Below are 20,596 nucleotides of genomic sequence, written 5' to 3'. Positions count from 1 at the left end.
TCCATCATTTATTACCAGTGGAATGCCACATGAGAGCACAATCCACATTGATAAGACATGTACTAAGACAAGTAAAATGGCAATATCTGTTCATGACGGGTACATAATATTAGATATCAGTTCCTGCCGATCAGCAGGCAGTATTTTAGGTAAATATCTTTATTGGCCATCTGGACAGGGGCTGACTTGAAAGGCTATCCTACATTAAGAGCTACATTGGCTTGTCCATTTCTCCACCATAAACAAGTACATTTGGGAAAGCCATCAGTGCATGTAGAAAGAGGAAGATACAACTCCCTGGCATAGTTTAATGCCACAGGGGAAAAAGGCTATAGGTGCATTTACACTGCAAGATGATCATGAATGAGCCTTCCAAGGAAAGCTCTTAAACATGATAATCCTGCAGTCCTGACCAAAATCTGACCGATGAGAAAAAAGCTCTTTCGCCATGTTAAAGAATCTTTTGTGCTGCACAAAAGACCATCATCACCTGAGTAAACAGGACCTGCGCCTCTGAAAAAAATGGCAGCCTATGTTCACTGAACAACCTATTGCAGATCGTTAAGTGCGTATCTGAATAATGATCGTACGATGTAAATAGGCTAATAAACAACTGCTGGTCAGCAAACAAGAAGTTGATCTGCGGTCATTTAATGTAAATGGACTTTAAAGTGGTTGTCCACTACTTTTTTATTGATGGCATCCCCTAAGGACAGGCCAGCTACTATCGGTGATGAACGGAAGTTCTCAATTACTGCTGAAACATCAGCTCCTTCAAAGTTATAGTGGCCACAGCCCGATACTGCAGATCCACCCCCTACTCAGTATCCAGCTGCAGACACTATAGGCCATCAATAAAAAAGCAAATCTGTCCCCAGAATTTACAATATAAACTATATACAATGTGAAATAGCTCTCAATGTTGAGGAGGCTAGTGTATTCACTTTGAAAATTCATGATTGTGTAACACCCCTTTAAGCCGACTCAGTAGGCAGGATGTCCTGTAGTTCTCACCTCAATTCACCCGAATCTTGCTGGGAGCTGTAGTGGGATGCAGGAGGGTCTTCCTCTTTTGCCAGGGGTCTACTCTGGAAAACCCTTGTCCACACTCCGTACACACTTACAAGAGATGAGATTGGAATAATGAACAAGTTTATTTACAGAGGGATAAATGGTGTTAAATTCAGAGGGAATAACAAGGAACTGCAAAACACATAATATCACACAATCTATGATACAGGTTCAAAATGTGCTTTGCAGTAGGTCTGAATGTTCATGATGAACCTTCCCCTTTAAGTGTTGGCAGACACACTCATAACTAATAACCAAATAATGGCTACAGCAATGCCATTAACACATCCAAAGATGGGGCCCAGTGCTTTTGTAGATTTCTCCAGTTTAAAAAAAAAAATGGTGCTTTTAAAGGGATTGTTCCTGGTGTTGACATGTTGGCACTTAGTGGTGTAACTTAAAACTTGTGGGCCCCAATGCAAAATGTCCCAAAGAGCCCCTCAACTATCATGGAACTTTAATAGTATTGGTCTTCTCGTATTGGCTAGATGGACCTTATAGGCCCCTGTAGGCTCCAGGGCCCAGGAGCGACTGCAGCCACTGCAGCTATTATAGTCAGTTGGCGCTACATACATAAGTGAATAGATAAATGTCATAAAATAACGCATGTGCACTTAATACAAGTATTTCTGTTTTCCCCCCATAGATATTTGGCATATGTCTTGCTCAGAATTTGGTAAGCGACATTGAAGCTGTCAGAGCCAGTTGGTAAAGCTATTCCTCTAGAGACCAAGCTGCGTAGAAGACACTGGAAGCAGACACTCAGCCTGGCAGCTCGATACTGCGGTTCAGGGCCAAGAATGTTCACATCCCATTTTTGAGCGGTGTAGGAGGGTTCTTTGATGGCTTGCTTCATAACTAATGGCACAAGCTAATAGCTCGGATCTTTTCCATGCAACAAAGCATTAGATCCTTTACAGAGAAGTGATTGTGGACACGGACAATCCTGGAGCTTTTATCGTGTTTTTTGATTGCATGTGATAAGGTCTACAGAATACTTGTGAAAAGAACATTACCTCACCATCGCGCAGCACACAATGAACGCACACTAATGGCAGATGTATCATTTCTTTATTGATAGCACAACAGTCAGACACGTGATCGGCCGGTATGCTTTACATGATAACACTGTCTTGTATATACTACAGTACATCATATGTTATTTCTCATATTCCAGCCTCATTGAGTGAGAATACGGGCACGTGATATCACGGCTAGCGGCCAACATAGACCCCATTAGGTCAGAGATTCCGTCACACCACTTGTTTGTGCTTTCAATGGTGTTTTATGCAGTGTAATAATTCACCAATGGTGAGACACGGCGATGTGCTTCTGTGATCATTGTACCAGTCCTACGACTTTCACACTCACACAAATGACTAAATGGGAAATGTAGGATGAAAGTAATTTTGGGCAAACCGCACATCACTGTTTGATCAGTTATTAATTCTGAGGGTATTTGACTCACTTGAGGTCATTGGTATAAAGTTTGACAGAGAAAATAAAGCGGAAAGCATTGAACTCATTATCTGGGCAGTAATCTGCAGTCTTCAAAGACCTTTGATGCTAATATCTGACATATCAGATGTATTGCCTTTTGAATCGGTACCCTACTGCGAAAGCGAAAAGATCAACTACATTTTTATAGGAAACAAAGGCTTTTTAATTTTAGGTTGCTTAGCATCACTAAAACCTCCTGCGGTTCTGCTGGTCACTAGAATCACTAATTATCTGCAGAAATAGTGTAAACCTGCAGGTAAATAGCAGCATGTGTGCAGTGTAAGTGTGGGGGCAGGCTGTCAATCAATGTTACAGGGAGTGATTACAGCCGCGCTCTCTGTGTAGTAAGTGGTGACCCTAACAGCCCCCTGTACTGCCCTCATGACTGGAAATGAGCAGCTTCGTCTTCTACAGAATTGAACCCTATATCTGCAGGTAATTAGCATTTCTGGAATTGACAAGTTCACTTTTCTTACTCCAAGGCCATAGATGATAATGTCACAAAACATCTATTGGGATGCAGTTTTGCAGTTGAGGGCTTCATGCGACCAGTCTAGTGTTCACCGTAAAGCAGCAGATATCATGAAAACTGGATGATCAATTTGACTTGTGTGACCCTGGTCTGACATCCAGTCCTGCTCCCTGTGGCGGCAAGTTTGCACATTTGCACCCGTCAGCCTTTGCGCAACATTCTGGGAACCGTTGGCCACTTAGTAGGCCTCACAATGTCATAACATCGCGCAAGGTTTAGTCTTTAGGAAGCATCAGGCTGCCGGGCACAGAAGTAAGGACCAGCTGCCATCTCCGACTGCAACAGGTCAACATGAATGACACTGCTAATCTCAACTAGGCAACCTCAGCAAAATGTAGTGGATTCTCTGCAAACCTTTTCAGTTTTACCTATCGAGTTTTAAAGCCAACGTGTCAAGATGGTTTTATTACTGAAACTAGTGGTATACTGAATATTTTGTAGTAATCCGATATGCCAGCGCTGAGAAATCAAACTTTGAAAACACATCAGCCAGGAAGAGAAATGGATGTAGAAGCACAGAGTTCTCAGCACTGGCACATCGTACTATACAGCCGTACCAGTAAATCATTATCGCATTTGCACCTATTTAGTTTTTCATTCTTCCTGTTTTAAAGCTTATTTTTGTCTTGCGTCAAATTATTCTTTTAAGTTGCGCCTATTTTGATGCCTATTTTCTACTCATTTGTCTTTTTATTATTTTTCTGTTCACCAGTGTGAGTGTTTTTTGAAGAATTTGGTGCTTAAAATGTCAACATTTGCCAGAAGACAAAAAAGAAAAGTGACTAAGACAAAAAAAATGTCCAGGTCCAATGTGTTAATTTTATATCCTTCAAATTAATTTGAGCATGTAAGTGAATAGGACTTTCAAACTACTTGTTCACATGATGTGGCAAATGATCGCATGTATTTTCAGCATGTGGAAGATTTTTAAGTCCATAAATCCAGTACACTGTCTATGGCAGATTTTGAATAGAAAGGCTGCAGATTGCACCATATTAAAGTGTTAGGCCGGGATCACATATACGCGAGATACGGCCGAGTCTCGCAGGTGAAAACCCCGCTTTGGCGACACTCCGGAGCGGAGCGTGCAGCTCCATGTGTTGCTATGCGGCCGCACGCTCCGCTCCGGAGTGCCGGCGCCAGAGGAAGGTTTTCACCGGCGAGACTCGGCTGTATCTCGCGTGTGTGTGATCCTGTCCTTATTCTCATCTGTGCCTTTCATTCAGGAGACAGAAACTATTGCTTCTAGGTAACGGCCACCAGAGGATGACGGACTGAAAACAGTGGAACGAGCCTGTGCTGCGCTGTTTATGTAACTCCCATAGAAAGCTACTTCTCACAAAATTAGAATATCATCAAAAAGTTAATTTATTTCAGTTTTTCAATGCGAAAAGTGAAACTCCTATATTATATAGAGTCCTTTCAAACAGAGTGATTTATTTCAAGTGTTTATTTCTGTTAATGTTGATGATTATGGCTTACAGCCAATGTAGACCCAAAAGTCATTATCACAGGAAATTAGAATACTTTATAACACCAACTTGAAAAATGATTTAAAATCCGAAATGTTGGCCTACTGAAATGTATATTCAGTAAATGCACTCAATACTTGGTCAGGGCTCCTTTTGCATCAATTATTGCATAATTGAGGTGTGGTATGGAGGCAATCAGCCTGTGGCACTGCTGAGGTTCTATGGAAGCCCAGGTTGCTTTGATAGCAGCCTTCAGCTCATCTGCATTGTTGGATCTGGTGTCTCTCATCTTCCTCTTGACAATACCCCATAGATTCTCTATGGGGTTAAGGTCAGGCAAGTTTGCTGGGCAATCCAGCACAGTGATACTGTTGTTTTTAAATCAGGTATTGTTACTTTTGGCAGTGTGAACAGGTGCCAAGTCCTGCTGGAGAATGACATTTCCGACAGAGGGAAGCATGAAGTGCTCTAAAATTTCCTAGTAGATGGTTGCACTGACTTTGGTCTTGATAAAACACAGTGGACCTACACCAGCAGATGACATGGCTCCCCAAACCATCACTGATTGTGGAAACTTCACACTAGACCTCAAGTAGCTTGGATTGTGTGCCCCTCCACTCTTCCTCCAGACTCTGTGACCTTGATTTCCAAATTAAATGCAAAATTTACTTTCATCTGAAAACAACACCTTGGACCACTGAGCAGCAGTCCAGTTCTTTTTCTCCTTGGCCCAGGTAAGACGCTTCTGGCGTTATCTATTGGTCATGAGTGGCTTGACACAAGGAATGTGACACTTGTAGCCCATGTCCTGGATACGTCAGTGTGTGGTGGCTCGTGAAGCAATGACTCCAGTAGCAATCCACTCCTTGTGGATCTCCCCCAAATGTTTGAATGGCTTTTTCAACAATCCTTTCAAGGCTGCAGTTATCCCGGTTTCTAGTACACCTTTTTCTACCACACTTTTTACTTCCACTCAACTTTCTATTAATATGCTTGGATACAGAACTCGGTGAACAGCCAGCTTCTTCAGCAATGACCTTTTGGGGCTTACCGTCCTTGTAGTGTGTCAATGACTGCCTTCTGGACATCTGTCAAGTCAGCAGTCTTTCCCATGATTGTGGAGCCTATTGAAACTGACTAAGGGACCTTTTTAAATGCTTAGGAAGCATTTCCAGGTGTTGCTGAAAGCCATTATCATCAAAAATAACAGAAATAAACACTTGAAATAGATCACTCTGTTTGTAACGACTCTATACATGAGTTTCACTTTTTGTATTGAAGAACTGAAATAAATTAACTTTTTAATGATATTCTAATTTTATTTTCTAAGGGGGTTACACAAATAGTGTGTTCAGCTGTTTGCTTGACCCCACCTCTTGTGGCCAGGACCTAAAAGAAGTTATTCCCGTTTCTGCCCATCAAAATGCTGAAATGGGACTAACCCTTTCACTTGAATGGGTGGAATCTGCATGACACATTAACATATTTTAGTTAACATTTTTTATTTTACATTATTATAACCTGTTATTCTTTTGCATTCCTGTTTCAGTGGGAAATACATTTTTTTATGTTTCCTCAAGGGCTGGATAAATAGACCTATTAGCTCCATCCTACAATAGTTATAGATGTTGTGCAAGATTAGAAAAATGTAGTTTTAATTTTTTTCAAAAACACTTGTCCATGCGTTGTTGCACAGTGTGACAGTATTTTTGAAAGAAAGGTGCAATGTTTCTCTAATTATAGACAAGGCATTTAATTTCACCTGGTTTTTAACAAGTAGCTCATCCAAAACAGAGAATGTTTTATTTTGGCCTAAAATAATGCACACTTTGGTGTAAAGTTATGAAACTTTCTAAAAGAAAAAATATCCTTATGGCCCATGGGAGCCAATCACAGCACAGCATTCATTTTAAGAGCAGAGTGTAAAATGAAAGCTGTTTGTCATTTGTTGTTGTATTCTCTTTTAGAGAAATTCCATAAATACCCCCCTTATATGTGTTTGCTTAATTTGGGGCTGACACGAGTCATACAAGTTTTATGTCAGACTAAGAACCAGGAGGAAGACTGTTTGAAATGAAATGAAAGATCTCATTGCACCCTTGGCATGGCGAAAAAATCCCCATTGCACTGCTCTACCCACTTATTTATTTTAATGTCGCTCCTTCTATGTTTAGGGTATGTGCACACGTCAGGATTTCTTGCAGAAAATTCCTGAAGAAAACCGGACATTTTCTGAAAGAAATCCGCATGCGCTTTTCTCGCGTTTTTGACGTTTTTTTCACATTTTTTTCCCAATGCATTAAATAGCGGGAAAAACGCGAAAAATCCGCAAAATTAATGAACATGCTGCGTTTTTTATCGCGATGTGTTTTTTTTGCGGAAAAAATGCATCATGTGCACAAAAATTGCGGAATGCATTCTAATTGATGGGATGCATATGTATGCGTTTTTATCACGAAAAAAACGCGAAAAAACGCAACGTGTGCACGCAGTCTTATTGTAAGCGCTGGCCTGCCCAGAGCCACAGCTGCCTGAAGATAAACCTCTGTTATGTGATCATTGTCCCTGTACAAGAGAAAACACAAAAGTCACTCCCTCGCTTGTTAAATCGCTTGTCTCCTCTCATATCACTTCAGTACTGGAAGGAGCACATAAATCTCTCTCACCTCATTGATGACATCACTCAGGTATAGCTTATGAAGCAATGTCAGCTGCGAGGAGAGAGTGATTTCTTCACTCGTTCCTGCTCTGAAGTGATAGTAGAGAAGAAAATCAATGTCAGCTGCGAGGAGAAAGTGATTTCTGTGCTCGCTCCTGATCTGAAGTGATAGTAGAGGAGAAAAGCAATGTCAGCAGTGAGGAGAGAGTAATTTCTGCTCTCACTCCTGCTCTGAAGTGATAGTAGAGGAGAAAAGCAATGTCAGTTGTGAGGAGAGAGTGATTTCTGCACTCACTCCTGCTCTGAAGTGATAGTAGAACAGAAAAGCAATGTCAGCTGTGAGGAGAGAGTGATTTCTGCACTTGCTCCTGCTCTGAAGTGATAGTAGAGGAGAAAAGCAATGTCAGCTGTGAGGAGAGAGATTTCTGCTCTCGCTCCTGCTCTGAAGTGATAGTAGAGGAGAAAAGCAATGTCAGCTGCGAGGAGAGAAATGATTTCTGCACTCGCTCCTGCCCTGAAGTGATAGTAGAGGAGAAAAGCAATGTCAGCTGTGAGGAGACAGTAATTTCTGCTCTCGCTTCTGCTCTGAAGTGATAGTAGAGGAGAAAAGCAATGTTAACGGCAAGGAGAGAGTGATTTCTGCTCTCGCTCCTGCTGTGAAGTGATAGTAGAGGAGAAAAGCAATGTCTGTTGTGAGGAGAGAGTGATTTCTGCCCTTGCTCCTGCTCTGAAGTGATAGTAGAGGAGAAAAGCAATGTCAGCTGCGAGAAGAGAGTGATTTCTGTGATTTCTCCTGTACAGGGCCTGATATCACATAATGGAGATTTATCTTCAGACAGCTGTCAATCAACATAGGAGTGGCAGTAATCTAAATAGGTGGGTGGAGTGTTGCATTTAGCCGTGCCAAGGGTGTATGAAGCGTCTTCATTTAAATATCACAATAAAGTAGTTTTTAGGGGCAATGGAGGAACAGGTGTAAAATTTTTAAAAAAGCATTTTATTTTTGCTCCATCTTCTACGAGGCTAGGTGGTTAGTTTGAAGTCTGAATTTGGAGTGACAAATTCTCTTAAAGCTTAATGGCACCCTGAAATGCCAGTGGAAGGTAATGGTGGAAAGTGTCTCTTATGCTTATGATCATTTTCATAAGCTGAGCAGAGTTGGCATAGAATATTTATTATTTTATACCAAGGTCATAGAAGAAGGGTGTGCAGCTGCCATGGGGCCTTTGGAAAGAGGGGTTCAACCCTTGTTGGTCCTATCCCTGCTGTTAGCATGTCCTAGGTGAAGTGGCAAAGTCGATACATGCGCAATTAAATACAAGGTTCCCCTTCCCCGACGTTGGTGTCAAAATCCTACACTATAACATGAGTCCTCTTGACTAAGATGCATGAACAGGACATATAAAATGAGAAGTGAAGGATACCCTCGAATGAATGATGGTTACTCAAGCACCATTGACCTAGTGCTAAGTGAAGGATGTGCTCGGCTTCAGGTCTGCCAGTGTTTTTGTTCTGTTTTATACAGTTAGTTATCACTTCTTGATCCTATTGTGAGTCATTCTGAATGTTCTCACTTCTTTGAGGGCGATGGATGTTTTTTACCACTTTGACACAATGAAAGTACAACTGTACAGTTTTTAAAGCACCAGGCAATCAGTGCAGCCTGGGATTGTTAATAGTTGTAATTAAATATATAATAAAGACAAGATGTAGTGTGTCCTGAGTTGTATTGTTGTTCGTTTGTTGCAAGCTTCATTACAATGTAGATAAATGTCTTAGTTCTTCCATGTGTGTGTTGTTCTTGAAGGACCATTAACTTCACAGCATCTGTTCCACTGCTGATGACAGGTGCTGTAAAAAAAACTATTTTATGTCCTGAAGATAGAAATGCAGATTTATAATATGGACCCACACACACATTAATGTACTTTCTGAGCTGCCATGTTCTGGTTTAGGTAGTAATTAGTGATGAGCGAACATACTCGTTACTCGAGATTTCTCGAGCACCCTCGGGGTCCTCCGAGTATTTTTTAGTGCTCGGAGTTTTAGTTTTTAGTGCCACAGCTGAATGATTTATATCTGTTAGCCAGCATAAGTACATGTGGGGATTCCCTAGCAACCAGGCTACCCCCTAATATTGAACCGTGAAAATAAAGAAAATCACATTTTTCCCACAGATGTTTTGTTTTGTAGCCCCAAATTTTGCATTTTCATAAGGGTAATCATGTCATGATTAAGGGAGCTAATCTCCAGAAACGCGTTGAGATTTACACCCATATGGTTTGTGCTGAAGTTTCTATCCTCTATGCTACAAGTTTGTGAATAAAGAAATTTTAGCTTCACGGATTCAGTGGAGCTGGACATTTTTCTTTTTTTGGACCTTACATGTTTGGACACAGAGGGTCCGTGATCCCGAAGTTCAAATAATGCATCACGGGTGAGCTGGTTTATTTCTCTTTTCCTCATAATTAGTGAATGCCATGTTGCGTTTGGAGAGCCCCTGATGTGCATCAACAGTGGAAATCCCCACAAGTGACACCATTGTGGAAACTAGACACCTCAGGGAACTTATCTAGATGTGTGGTGAGCTCCTTGAACCCCAGGTCCTTCGTAGACGTTTATAACATTGAGCTGTGAAAATAAAGAAAATCCCATTTTTCCCACAAAAATGACTTTTTGAATGCAAAAACCCCACAAGTGACACCATTTTGGAAGCGCTCTTTCTCTCCCGAGTCTCGCCGTATATGGCCTTGTAGCGCAGAATTTTCTATAATAGTTTGCGGACTCCATATACAAAGCCCTCAAGTGTTAGAAGAGCAGAATCCCCCCTCCAGTGACCCCATTTTGGAAATTATACCCCTTTGGGAATTTATCTACAGGTTTCATGACGATTTTGACTCCATGGGTGTTTTCCAGAAACAAGCAGCAGTGGATGTTGTTGAGTGACAATTGTAAACTGCGGTTGTTGTGACCAGTACATTGTGCCCAGTTCATGCATCCATAAGTTAGGCGGGCTATCATCGCTACAGAAATGCAAAATGTGGACACTGTGATTTGTAAAACTGGGGCTCATAATTTGCTGAATTTCTTTCGGGGGTAAGGGCCATTTTGCTTTTCCAGTGCCTTTGTGCTACCAGTAATGTGGAAGTCCCCCATATTTCCATTAACAGATAACAGACCTGAGTGGGGACTTGCTTTTTTGTGGATTGAGTTGAAGCTTTTATTGGGAAGATTTTGCATAACATTTTGGATCAAATTTATCCTGCACGCTATGCTTAGCACTTACATTGGGGTTTCCTTTTAAATATCCGAGTGACATAATTCAGATGAATCCCCCGAGGGAACAATTCACAATAATGAGGCAGCGGTGTCCTCATTACCTCTGTTCAGCAGTGTCCTTTTTTACAGAGGTGCACAAAACTGTGGCCTACAGTACTTTTATGCACTCCTAATAAAAAGACGGACAACGCCGGATCACAGGCCAGACATTATATTGCCTCATTATAGGGAATCTTATGCCTGGGGTTCTGTCTGAATCACGTATTTTAGAGATTTACATGGAAATCCCAGTATCAGAGCTCAGCGTAGAGTGCAGGATAAAAGTGAGCTGAGCCTTACTGCAATCTTTGGGAGGCAGAATAAACAAATTAACAGCAGGTGAAGAATTTCTTTTATTTATTTTTTATGCCATTCCTCATGTGGTGTAACTGATTAGATGACTTTATTCTTCGAGTTAGTGTGATTCAAGCGACACCAGATTTATATTAGGTTTTTATGTTTGGATGCTATCACACACACTAAAAGACGCTTTCTTTTTCAAACACAAGTTTTTGCATAGCCATATTTTGAGAGCTATAATTTGTCCATATATCTGCTGACAGAGTCATATGATGGCTTGTTTTGTGCGGGACGAGTTGACGTTTTTATTGGTACCATTTTCGGACTCATGAGATTTTTTGACAGCTCCCTATTCCGATTGAGAGGCAGAATAAACAAAAATGAACTTAAGTAATTTTTTTTTTTTATGCGGTTCTGCATATCGTAAAATTGATAAGGCAGCATTATTCTTCAGGTCAATACGATTACAGTGATACCCCATGAGTGGAGAAAAAGTTTTGGTGTTCTTATTCATACTCTCTGAAAAAAGGCCAAGAAAGCAAAAATTCTGCCGGGGTATGTAAACTTTTGAGCACAACTGTATGGGTGGGTTTGTTGCTTGTGAATATAAAAAGTGTGTTCTCATTCACTCAACGAATATGCTGAAAATGATGATGAATTGAAATAAACTGTATTAGAAAGAGGCATAAGTTCTCATTTATAATGATTGTTAAATGATTACATTTGTAAAGTGCTTGTAAAAACAAGCAACTTTAAAAATCACCTCTTCGTATAAATCATTTCCATTCTCGGGAACGTTAATTGTATAGTTTACTGATCATTGCCTAGGTTATCGGAGGTGGACGGTTTCCTAGGCAGAAGAGTGCACTTGCTTGCAAGCATCGGAGTCACCATGTGCTCCTCAGAAGCTGCTGCGGCTGAGCTGCCTCTGCTTGCTGCAAGGGAGAGTGCACAATACAGGTCACAGGCAGGTCCATCCTGGCATCCTGAACTATCAATCATTGAAAGGGCAAGCAGGATGCAGAGGAATGGTGCCCTCCTGAACGAAGAATTTGAGAAATGTAGGTATTATTTTTACAAAACTGGAAAACCTTTGACAGTGTTGGAGCAAACCACAGCCATAACAGGCCTGTTTTAGAAGGCAAAAAAGAATGTTGTAATTACAAGTCTCAAAAATATATGTTTGTTAAGTCTTCTCTGTGTGTCTCCATGATTTCTCGTGCAGTTCCTTTGTACAAGCCTCTGCATTGTTTTGCTGATTTTCTGCAATCAGGAGTTAGTATATTTCTACCGTCAGATGTACCTGCTCTGCCTGTCGTCCATATAATTTGTACATGCCCTCTAGACACAAGCAGAACTACAACACAAAGAGAAGACAAAACCAATTCTAACGCTTTCTGCATAAACCGGATTCATATTTTCATTGAAGTTTGGTAATAGAATTCATAAAAATGGTTATTTGTAAAATTCTAAAGACAAGTCAAAGCAGGAAAAAGCCGAGCTCTTCCGTGTCTGCCAAACAATGATGAACACGTGACCTATTAAACTGCATGGAGACCTAACGCTCTACCGCAGGCGACTTCCACAAGGGCAGCACATAGTAGACTATGCTATTCCATCCAGCTGTGTAAGTAAAAAACACACTGTGCAGTATACGTTTTTTTTACTATTGGATCCAATGGTCAATTTATTCCACAATTTATTCCACTCCATGCCTAGACACATTGACACATCACAGCCCTCCATCACAGGCAAATGTTCAGATCTTTTCCGGTCGCTTACATCAAGTGGACTGCAATAGACTATAGTGTGATATCAACAATGCCTTGAGGGCACAAAATTGTAATTGTTAGATAACACAACCTAAATGGCATAATGTCAATGCCAAACATGTCATTAAAAGAATATGACAAAGCAACAAAAGAAGGAAAAACAAACCACTCACTATGGTATAGTATGACTCAGGAGAAGAAAGAGCAACCCGTTGTTTTTTTATAAAAGTATACAAAGAATTTTATTAATAAATTTATAACATCATAACAAACAATTATTTATATGTGATAAGTAGCAGGGGAAGACCCCAAGAGAGGAAACACAGGACTCCCAAACAGGCATGCCCGGCTACTAGATGCTAAGCACATAATAATTTCAAGGCATGGCATAAAGTGCACAGTGCTAAGTCAGAGCCGCATCCAGGCGGCATGTCAATATATAACCTCATACATCGCCGCGCAATACTGTAGCAATAAATAGCCCCATAGGGTGAAATGCTTACCGGGCAGTCAGAGTTGGGAAGTCCTGGGTCAGGTGTGCGAACCCCGACGCGTGTTTCGCAGGTGACAGACCCCGCTGTAATTGTGTTGTTCCTGGGATTTATTCTCATTAAATTGTTTGGAGTCAGGAAGGAAATATGCCTCATAAGATAAAGCAAGGTCCCAAATCTAAATCAACTCTCAGGATTATAGGTGGTATCTAATGGACCTGTGCCTTTTCTTCAAGCTTATGAACTACGTAACTATGCAATTAAGTACACCTTTCTAGACATGGATTCAGCAATTTGCATTTCTTAGAGATTCTGGTCTATATTGGCCATTATAGCATATTACACTCATTGCTAGGATGGAAGGTGGATCTAGCTTAAAGGGGTTGTCCAGGGCTTTTATATTGATGACCAATCCGGTCATCAATTTCTATTCGGTGGTGGTGCGACACCCAGCACTCCCACAGATCAGTTGTTCCCTGTGCCGGCAGCGGCCGTATGTGCTCAGTTGTGAAACTGCTCACTACAGCTCTGTAAACTGATAGTGGCCATTGCCAGATACTACACATCGGACCCCGTATTTACTTGAACAGGGGGAGGATGTGCAGTACCAGGCTACAGCCACTTGACTAAGCAGTGGTATGCATCTCTGCAGCTGAGCACATACAGCTGATCGGCGGGTGTCAGTTGTCGCACCCCCAAGATCAGATAATGATGACATATCCTAAAGGTACCGTCACACTAAGCGACGCTGCAGCGATAGCGACAACGATGCCGATCGCTGCAGCGTCGCTGTTTGATCGCTGGAGAGCTGTCACACAGACCGCTCTCCAGCGACCAACGATGCCGAGGTCCCTGGGTAACCAGGGTAAACATCGGGTTGCTAAGCGCAGGGCCGCGCTTAGTAACCCGATGTTTACCCTGGTTACCAGAGTAAAATGTAAAAAAACCAAACAGTACATACTTACATGCGTCCCCCGGCGTCCGCTTCCTGCAATGACTGAGCGCCGGCAGTAGCAGGGCACAGCGGTGACGTCACCGCTGTGCAGTGGTTTCACTTTCACTTTGCGGCGCTCAGTCAGTGTGGGAAGCGGACGCCGGGGGACGCATGTGAGTATGTAGTGTTTGTTTTTTTTACATTTTACGCTGGTAACCAGGGTAAACATCGGGTTACTAAGCGCGGCCCTGCGCTTAGTAACCCGATGTTTACCCTGGTTACCAGTGTAAAACATCGCTGGTATCGTTGCTTTTGCTGTCAAACACAACGATACACGGCGATCGGACGACCAAATAAAGTTCTGAACTTTATTCAGCGACCAGCGACATCACAGCAGGATCCTGATCGCTGCTGCGTGTCAAACTAAACGATATCGCTAGCCAGGACGCTGCAACGTCACGGATCGCTAGCGATATCGTTTAGTGTGACGGTACCTTAAGGATCGGCAACCAATATTAAAGTCCCGGACAACCCCTTGAAGTTGACTTTTGCTTAGTGATGTGATATATTTTCTTTCTGAAAGGAGACATTGGAATATTTGTAAACTGTGGTCAAAAGATACTGCAAATCACGTATTTAAAGTTCACCGTCTTAGTTCTAATCCAAACAAATTAAACACAGTCAACAATATAACTTTTATGGGCAGGGTTGGTTACAGCTTTATTTTTTCTCATCAATTTTAACTTGCTCACTAGTATTTGTAACCAAGATAAATGTCAGCATTCGAAATGGTATGCCTCCACCGGAGTCCTAGTGTGCAAGATGTCCATCCTCATCTTCCAACTTCAAAGAAACATATTTGATGACCTGTGTACAGTGGCTTTAGCACATATGGAGTAAACGTACAATAAACATGGAGTTTTCCCAAGTGGGACAGAGTGCTTGCCTTTCTATTACTGGAATCTATTGACAGGCTCTGCTCAAGCTGCCAAGCACCTTGGATGAACCTATTACAGGTATGGTGAGCTCTTGGTTTTCTTATGTTGGATCTTCAAAAACAACCAACCGCCAACAGTGACTTATTAACTGAACTGAAATCAATCAGGATTTCAGCATTAAGAGACATCAGAAATATGATAAGCATGAGAGGGCAGGCGAGAAGCTACAGAAGCAGTCCGACGGTGAGGAAGCAGGGAAACCTAGTGGAGGTTCTTACATAGCAGCATAACTAGTCCTAAGGATGCCGGGCCACATTTTAGACCTGTGCTCCACCTCCAACCAGCATGTTATACCTTATACAAAAATATTAATAATATAAATATGACATATAAATCTCTGAAATCCCAGCATTAATATCATTTTATGGTATACTTCTAGATAATATATTCATATACAGTAGTTACTGAATAACAAATATTACCATACTGCTACTGAACACAACATGCTACCAAAACCGGATATTATAAATAATACTGCTACTTTGTTGAACAAAACCTACTATACCAAGAAGACCAATAGTGCCAACAATAAAACATGCAAGGGACAAAGATAGTACAGTGGTATGAAAAGTTTGGGCACCTCTGGTCAAAATTACTGTTATTGTGAACAGTTAAGGAAGTTGAAAATTAAATGATCTATAAAGAGCCTAAAGTTAAAGATGGCACATTTCCTTTGTATTTTAGGCAAAAAAAAGTCATTTTTTACATTTTAAAAATTACAAAAAGGAAAATGGGCAAATAAGATTTGTGTGCTCAGATAACTTTGACCAAAGTTTCAGACCTTAATTAGCCTGTTAGGGTTATGGCTTGTTCGCTATCATTAGGAAAGGTCAGGTGATAAAAGTTTTCCAGCATTATAAAAACCCAGCTTCCTCTAAACTTGTTGCAAAAAACAGCAGCCATGAGTTCTTCTAAACAACTGCCTAGCACTATGAAAAAGAAAATGGTGGATAGACACAAAGCAGGAGAAGGCTATAGGATAGAAAAGCGGTTTCCAGTTGCCCTTTCCTCAGTTCAAAATATAATGAAGAAATGACAGTTAACAGGAAAACTGGAGGTCAAGATAAGGTATGGAAGACCAAGCAAAATTTCAGTGAGAGCTGCTTGTAGGATTTTTAGAGAGGCAAATAAGAACCCTTGCTTGACTGCAAAAGACCTTTAGAAAGATTTGTCAGACTCTGGAGTTGTGGTACATTGTTCTACTGTTTAGCGACACCTTCACAAATATGGCCTTCAAGGAAGAGTCATCAGAATAAATCTTCTCCTGCGTCCTCACTTTAAAATTCAACTTAAGAAGTATGCAAAACATCTAAATAAGACTGATACATTTTGGAAACAAGTCCTGTGGACCGATGAGGTTAAAATAGAACTATTTGGCCAAAATGATCAAAGGTATGTGTGCAGAAAGGAGGGCACAGAATTTCAGGAAAAGTGCATCTCACCAGCCATCAAATATGGGATCATTCTCATAGTTCTGATTAGTGAACTTTAGACACTTAAAAATACGTGAATCAGCATAATCTAATAACCATAAAGATAAGAAGTGGTTTGTAGCTAGGTGAAAATAAAAATAACGTGTAAAAACAATTAAAATACAGAGCAACAGAGCCTCCAATAAAGAGGGGAGAAAACCAGCAATTGATGGTATAATATAAGTATGTGGTGGGGAGGGGGAAGGTGGGGGTAGCTGCTGAAGCTGTATTGCAATATCAATGGTACTACTGAGTCAGTTACTTAATGACAAACAGCCCCAGTGAGCACTGATTGTAGCTTTATACTGAATATATACACGACAGGAAAAGTGGTACTGTGCAGTGTATATATACAGAACAGGAGAAGTGGTGCTGTGCAGTGTTTATATACAAGACAGGAGGAGTGGTACTGTGCAGTGTATATATACAGGACAGCAGGAGTGGTACCATACCTCCCAACTTTTGAAGATGGGGAAGAGGGACAAAGTTTGCGTTGCGCGCCGCGGCAAATTTTAGGCCACGCCTCTGACCACACCCATTCATAACTAGCCACACCCATATCCACATCCCAACCACACCCATTTAGCACTGCTGATCACACTGTTTCATAAAAAATAATTGTAAACAAAAAAATGGCCACACAGTGCTCCATACTGTATAATGGCCACACATGATGCTCCATACTGTATAATGGCCACACATGATGCTCCATACCGTATAATGGCCCCACATGATGCTCCATACTGTATAATGGCCACACAGTGCTCCATACTGTATAATGGCCCCACATGATGCTCCATACTGTATAATGGCCCCACATGATGCTCCATACTGTATAATGGCCCCACATAATGCTCCATACTGTATAATGGCCACACATGATGCTCCATACTGTACAATGGCCCCACATGATGCTCCATACTGTATATTGGCTGCACATGATGCTCCATACTATATAATTGCCACACATGATGCTCCATACTGTATAATGGCCACACAGTGCTCCATACTGTATAATGGCCCCACATGATGCTCCATACTGTATAATGGCCCCACATGATGCTCCATACTGTATAATGGCCCCACATAATGCTCCATGCTGTATAATGGCCATACAGTGCTCCATACTGTATAATGGCCACACATGATGATCAATACTGTATAATGGCCACACATGATACTTCATACCGTATAATGACTGCACATGATGCTCCATACTGTATAATGACCCCACATGATGCTCCATACTGTTTAATCACTGCACATGATGCTCCATACTGTATAATGGCCACACATGATGCTCCATACTGTATAATGGCCGCATATGATGCTCATTACTGTATAATGGCTGTGGAGCGCCCCCAGATGCAGGGCCACAGGGTACTCAGTACTGGGCCTCTCTGTCTTGGTCCTGGGGTTGTCACGGTGGCTAGACCCAGTCCGTGACCCTGCTAAGGGGCGTCCAATGAAAGGTGTGATGATGGTGCGTGGTGCAAGGTGCGATGAATAACGAGGACACAAGGTTGCAGTCTCTTTACCTCTTTACTGAAGGCTTCAGGATCCGCAATCCAGAGCACTGCTAACAGGGCTGGCTGAGACCGGCCAGTCCGAAGGCACATCCAGAGTTCCCTTTGCAGGTGGAAATCAGTGCCTACCTTCTAGCGCCTGTGTGTTGTAGTACCTCCCTGCTGAGCACCACGGGATAGTCCTCACAACTGTTGTTTCTGTTTCTGATGTTCTTTTCTCTCTCCGTCCCCCAGATGATTTGGCTAGGACGTACCCGTATGACGGGGTAGGCCTGGAGTTATTCTGGGACCCTTGAGACGCCCCTCTTTACAATTGCCTCCGTTGTCTGCTTAGGTGATTTAGGTGAGACAGCCAACCTAAAGTTAACTGTCCTGCCGCTGTTTGAAGTAATGCTTGGAGCCCAATACTTCTTCGGCGTTCCGGCCACCGGCTACGTGCCTCAGTAGGATGTTGCCACGATCTTAGGGCATGACTCCTACTGGTTCTATTCACCTTTGTGCTGTGATCTCGTTTCTCACTTCTCCACAATAAACCTCGCTTCGTGTCCTTTCTTAGGATGCCACCGCAACGGGTGCAGGCGCGGCTCCGTAACGTTCTGTCCTTTTCGCTAGGCCACTGTCAGGATCCCACCCCTGACAGAGACCCCCCCTGAATCTTCCCAGGAACTCCCTCTCTCACAGGATGTTGCCTGGGCAAAATCCAGTCAGCTTCTCCCTAACTTCCTATCCAACCCCCAGTTTTACCAGATTGTGAGGAGTGGCCTAATACATAGAACCCTTTGCTCCCCCTGGTGGCCAGAGTGTGAAGTGTAATGTGTGACTGTGATACCTGGTCAGGTGAACTCCTTCAGTGCCATCAGACGTACCATCACTCCCCTTAGTGGCGGAGCATCAGTACTGCAATGACCAGGACTCTGGGGCTCTGCACTTGCACATGATGCTCCATACTATATAATGACTGCACATGATGCTCCATACTGTATAATGGCCACACATGATGCTCCATACTGTATAATGGCCACACATGATGCTCCATACTGTATAATGGCCACACATGATGCTCCATACTGTATAATGACCACACATGATGCTCCATACTGTATAATGGCCACACATGATGCTCCATACTGTATATTGGCCGCACATAATACTTCGTACCGTATAATGGCCACACATAGCTACTCCTACACATGCAGCTGCGCTCCGTACACACGCGGTCCGCTCCATACACCTCGTACACACGCTGCTCCGCTCCATACACCTCGTACACATTTAGCTCCGCTCCATACACCTCATACACACACGACTCTGCTCCGTACACCTTATACACACGGCTCCGCTCTGTACACCTCATACACACACGGCTCCGCTCCGTACACCTCGTACACACACACGCTCCGCTCCGTACACCTCGTACACACACGCGCTCCGCTCCATACACCTCATACACACACGCGCTCCGCTCCATACACCTCATACACACACGCGCTCCGCTCCATACACCTCGTACACACATGGCTCCGCTCCATACACCTCGTATACATTCAGCTCCGTTCCATACACCTCATACACACACGGCTCCGCTCCATACACCTCGTACACATTCAGCTCCGCTCCATACACCTCGTACACACACGGCTCCGCTCCATACACCTCATACACACACGGCTCCCCTCCGTACACCTCGTACACACGGCTCCGCTCCATACACCTCGTACACACACGGCTCCGCTCCGTACACCTCATACACACACGGGTCCGCTCCTTACACCTCATACACACATGGCTCCGCTCCATACACCTGACCTCGTACACACACGGCTCCGCTCTGTACACCTCGTACACACATGGCTCCGCTCCAAACACCTCGTACACACACACGGCTCCGCTCCGTACACCTCATACACACACGGCTCCGCTCCATACACCTCGTACACACACAGCTCCGCTACATCCACACTGTAAACACCTCCTGACCCCACACATGGCAGCTTACCTCATCCAGTACCATGGCAAGTTGGCAACCAGCACAGCCGAGTCCTGCAATCCACGGAGGTCCCGATCATGTGACCCCCCTGACTCCTCCCCCCTGTGCACTTGCACATGATGCTCCATACTGTATAAAGACTGCACATGATGCTCCATACTGTATAATGGCCACACATGATGCTCCATACTGTATAATGGCCACACATGATGCTCCATACTGTATAATGACCACACATGATGCTCCATACTGTATAATGGCCGCACATGATGCTTCGTACCGTATAATGGTAGCTACTCCTACACACGCGGCTGCGCTCCATACACACGCGCTCCGCTCCATTCACCTCGTACACACGCGGCTCCGCTCCGTACACCTCGTACACATTTAGCTCCGCTCCATACACCTCATACACACACGACTCTGCTCCGTACACCTCATACACATGGCTCTGCTCTGTACACCTCATACACACATGGCTCCGCTCTGTACACCTCGTACACACACACGTGCTCCGCTCCGTACACCTCGTACACACACGCGCTCCGCTCCATACACCTCGTA

General features: G+C 42.9%; 1 protein-coding gene across 1 annotated transcript in view; it reads left to right on the top strand.

The window, feature by feature from the left end:
- The window catches only part of TSPAN5 (tetraspanin 5), a 207,313-nt gene extending 203,443 nt beyond the window's left edge, over positions 1 to 3,870 (top strand). Inside the window, exon 8 of the mRNA XM_077277442.1 lies at positions 1,718 to 3,870. Coding sequence (XP_077133557.1) covers positions 1,718 to 1,783 — 66 coding nt within the window. The 3' untranslated portion in view covers positions 1,784 to 3,870. The remainder of the gene's footprint in view (positions 1 to 1,717) is intronic.
- The last annotated feature ends 16,726 nt before the right edge of the window (positions 3,871 to 20,596 follow it).

Source organism: Ranitomeya variabilis, chromosome 1 (genome assembly GCF_051348905.1).
Source record: "Ranitomeya variabilis isolate aRanVar5 chromosome 1, aRanVar5.hap1, whole genome shotgun sequence".
NCBI lineage: Eukaryota > Metazoa > Chordata > Amphibia > Anura > Dendrobatidae > Ranitomeya > Ranitomeya variabilis.
The sequence above is the reverse complement of the archived record's forward strand: the minus strand, read 5'-3'. Positions and strand labels throughout refer to the sequence as shown.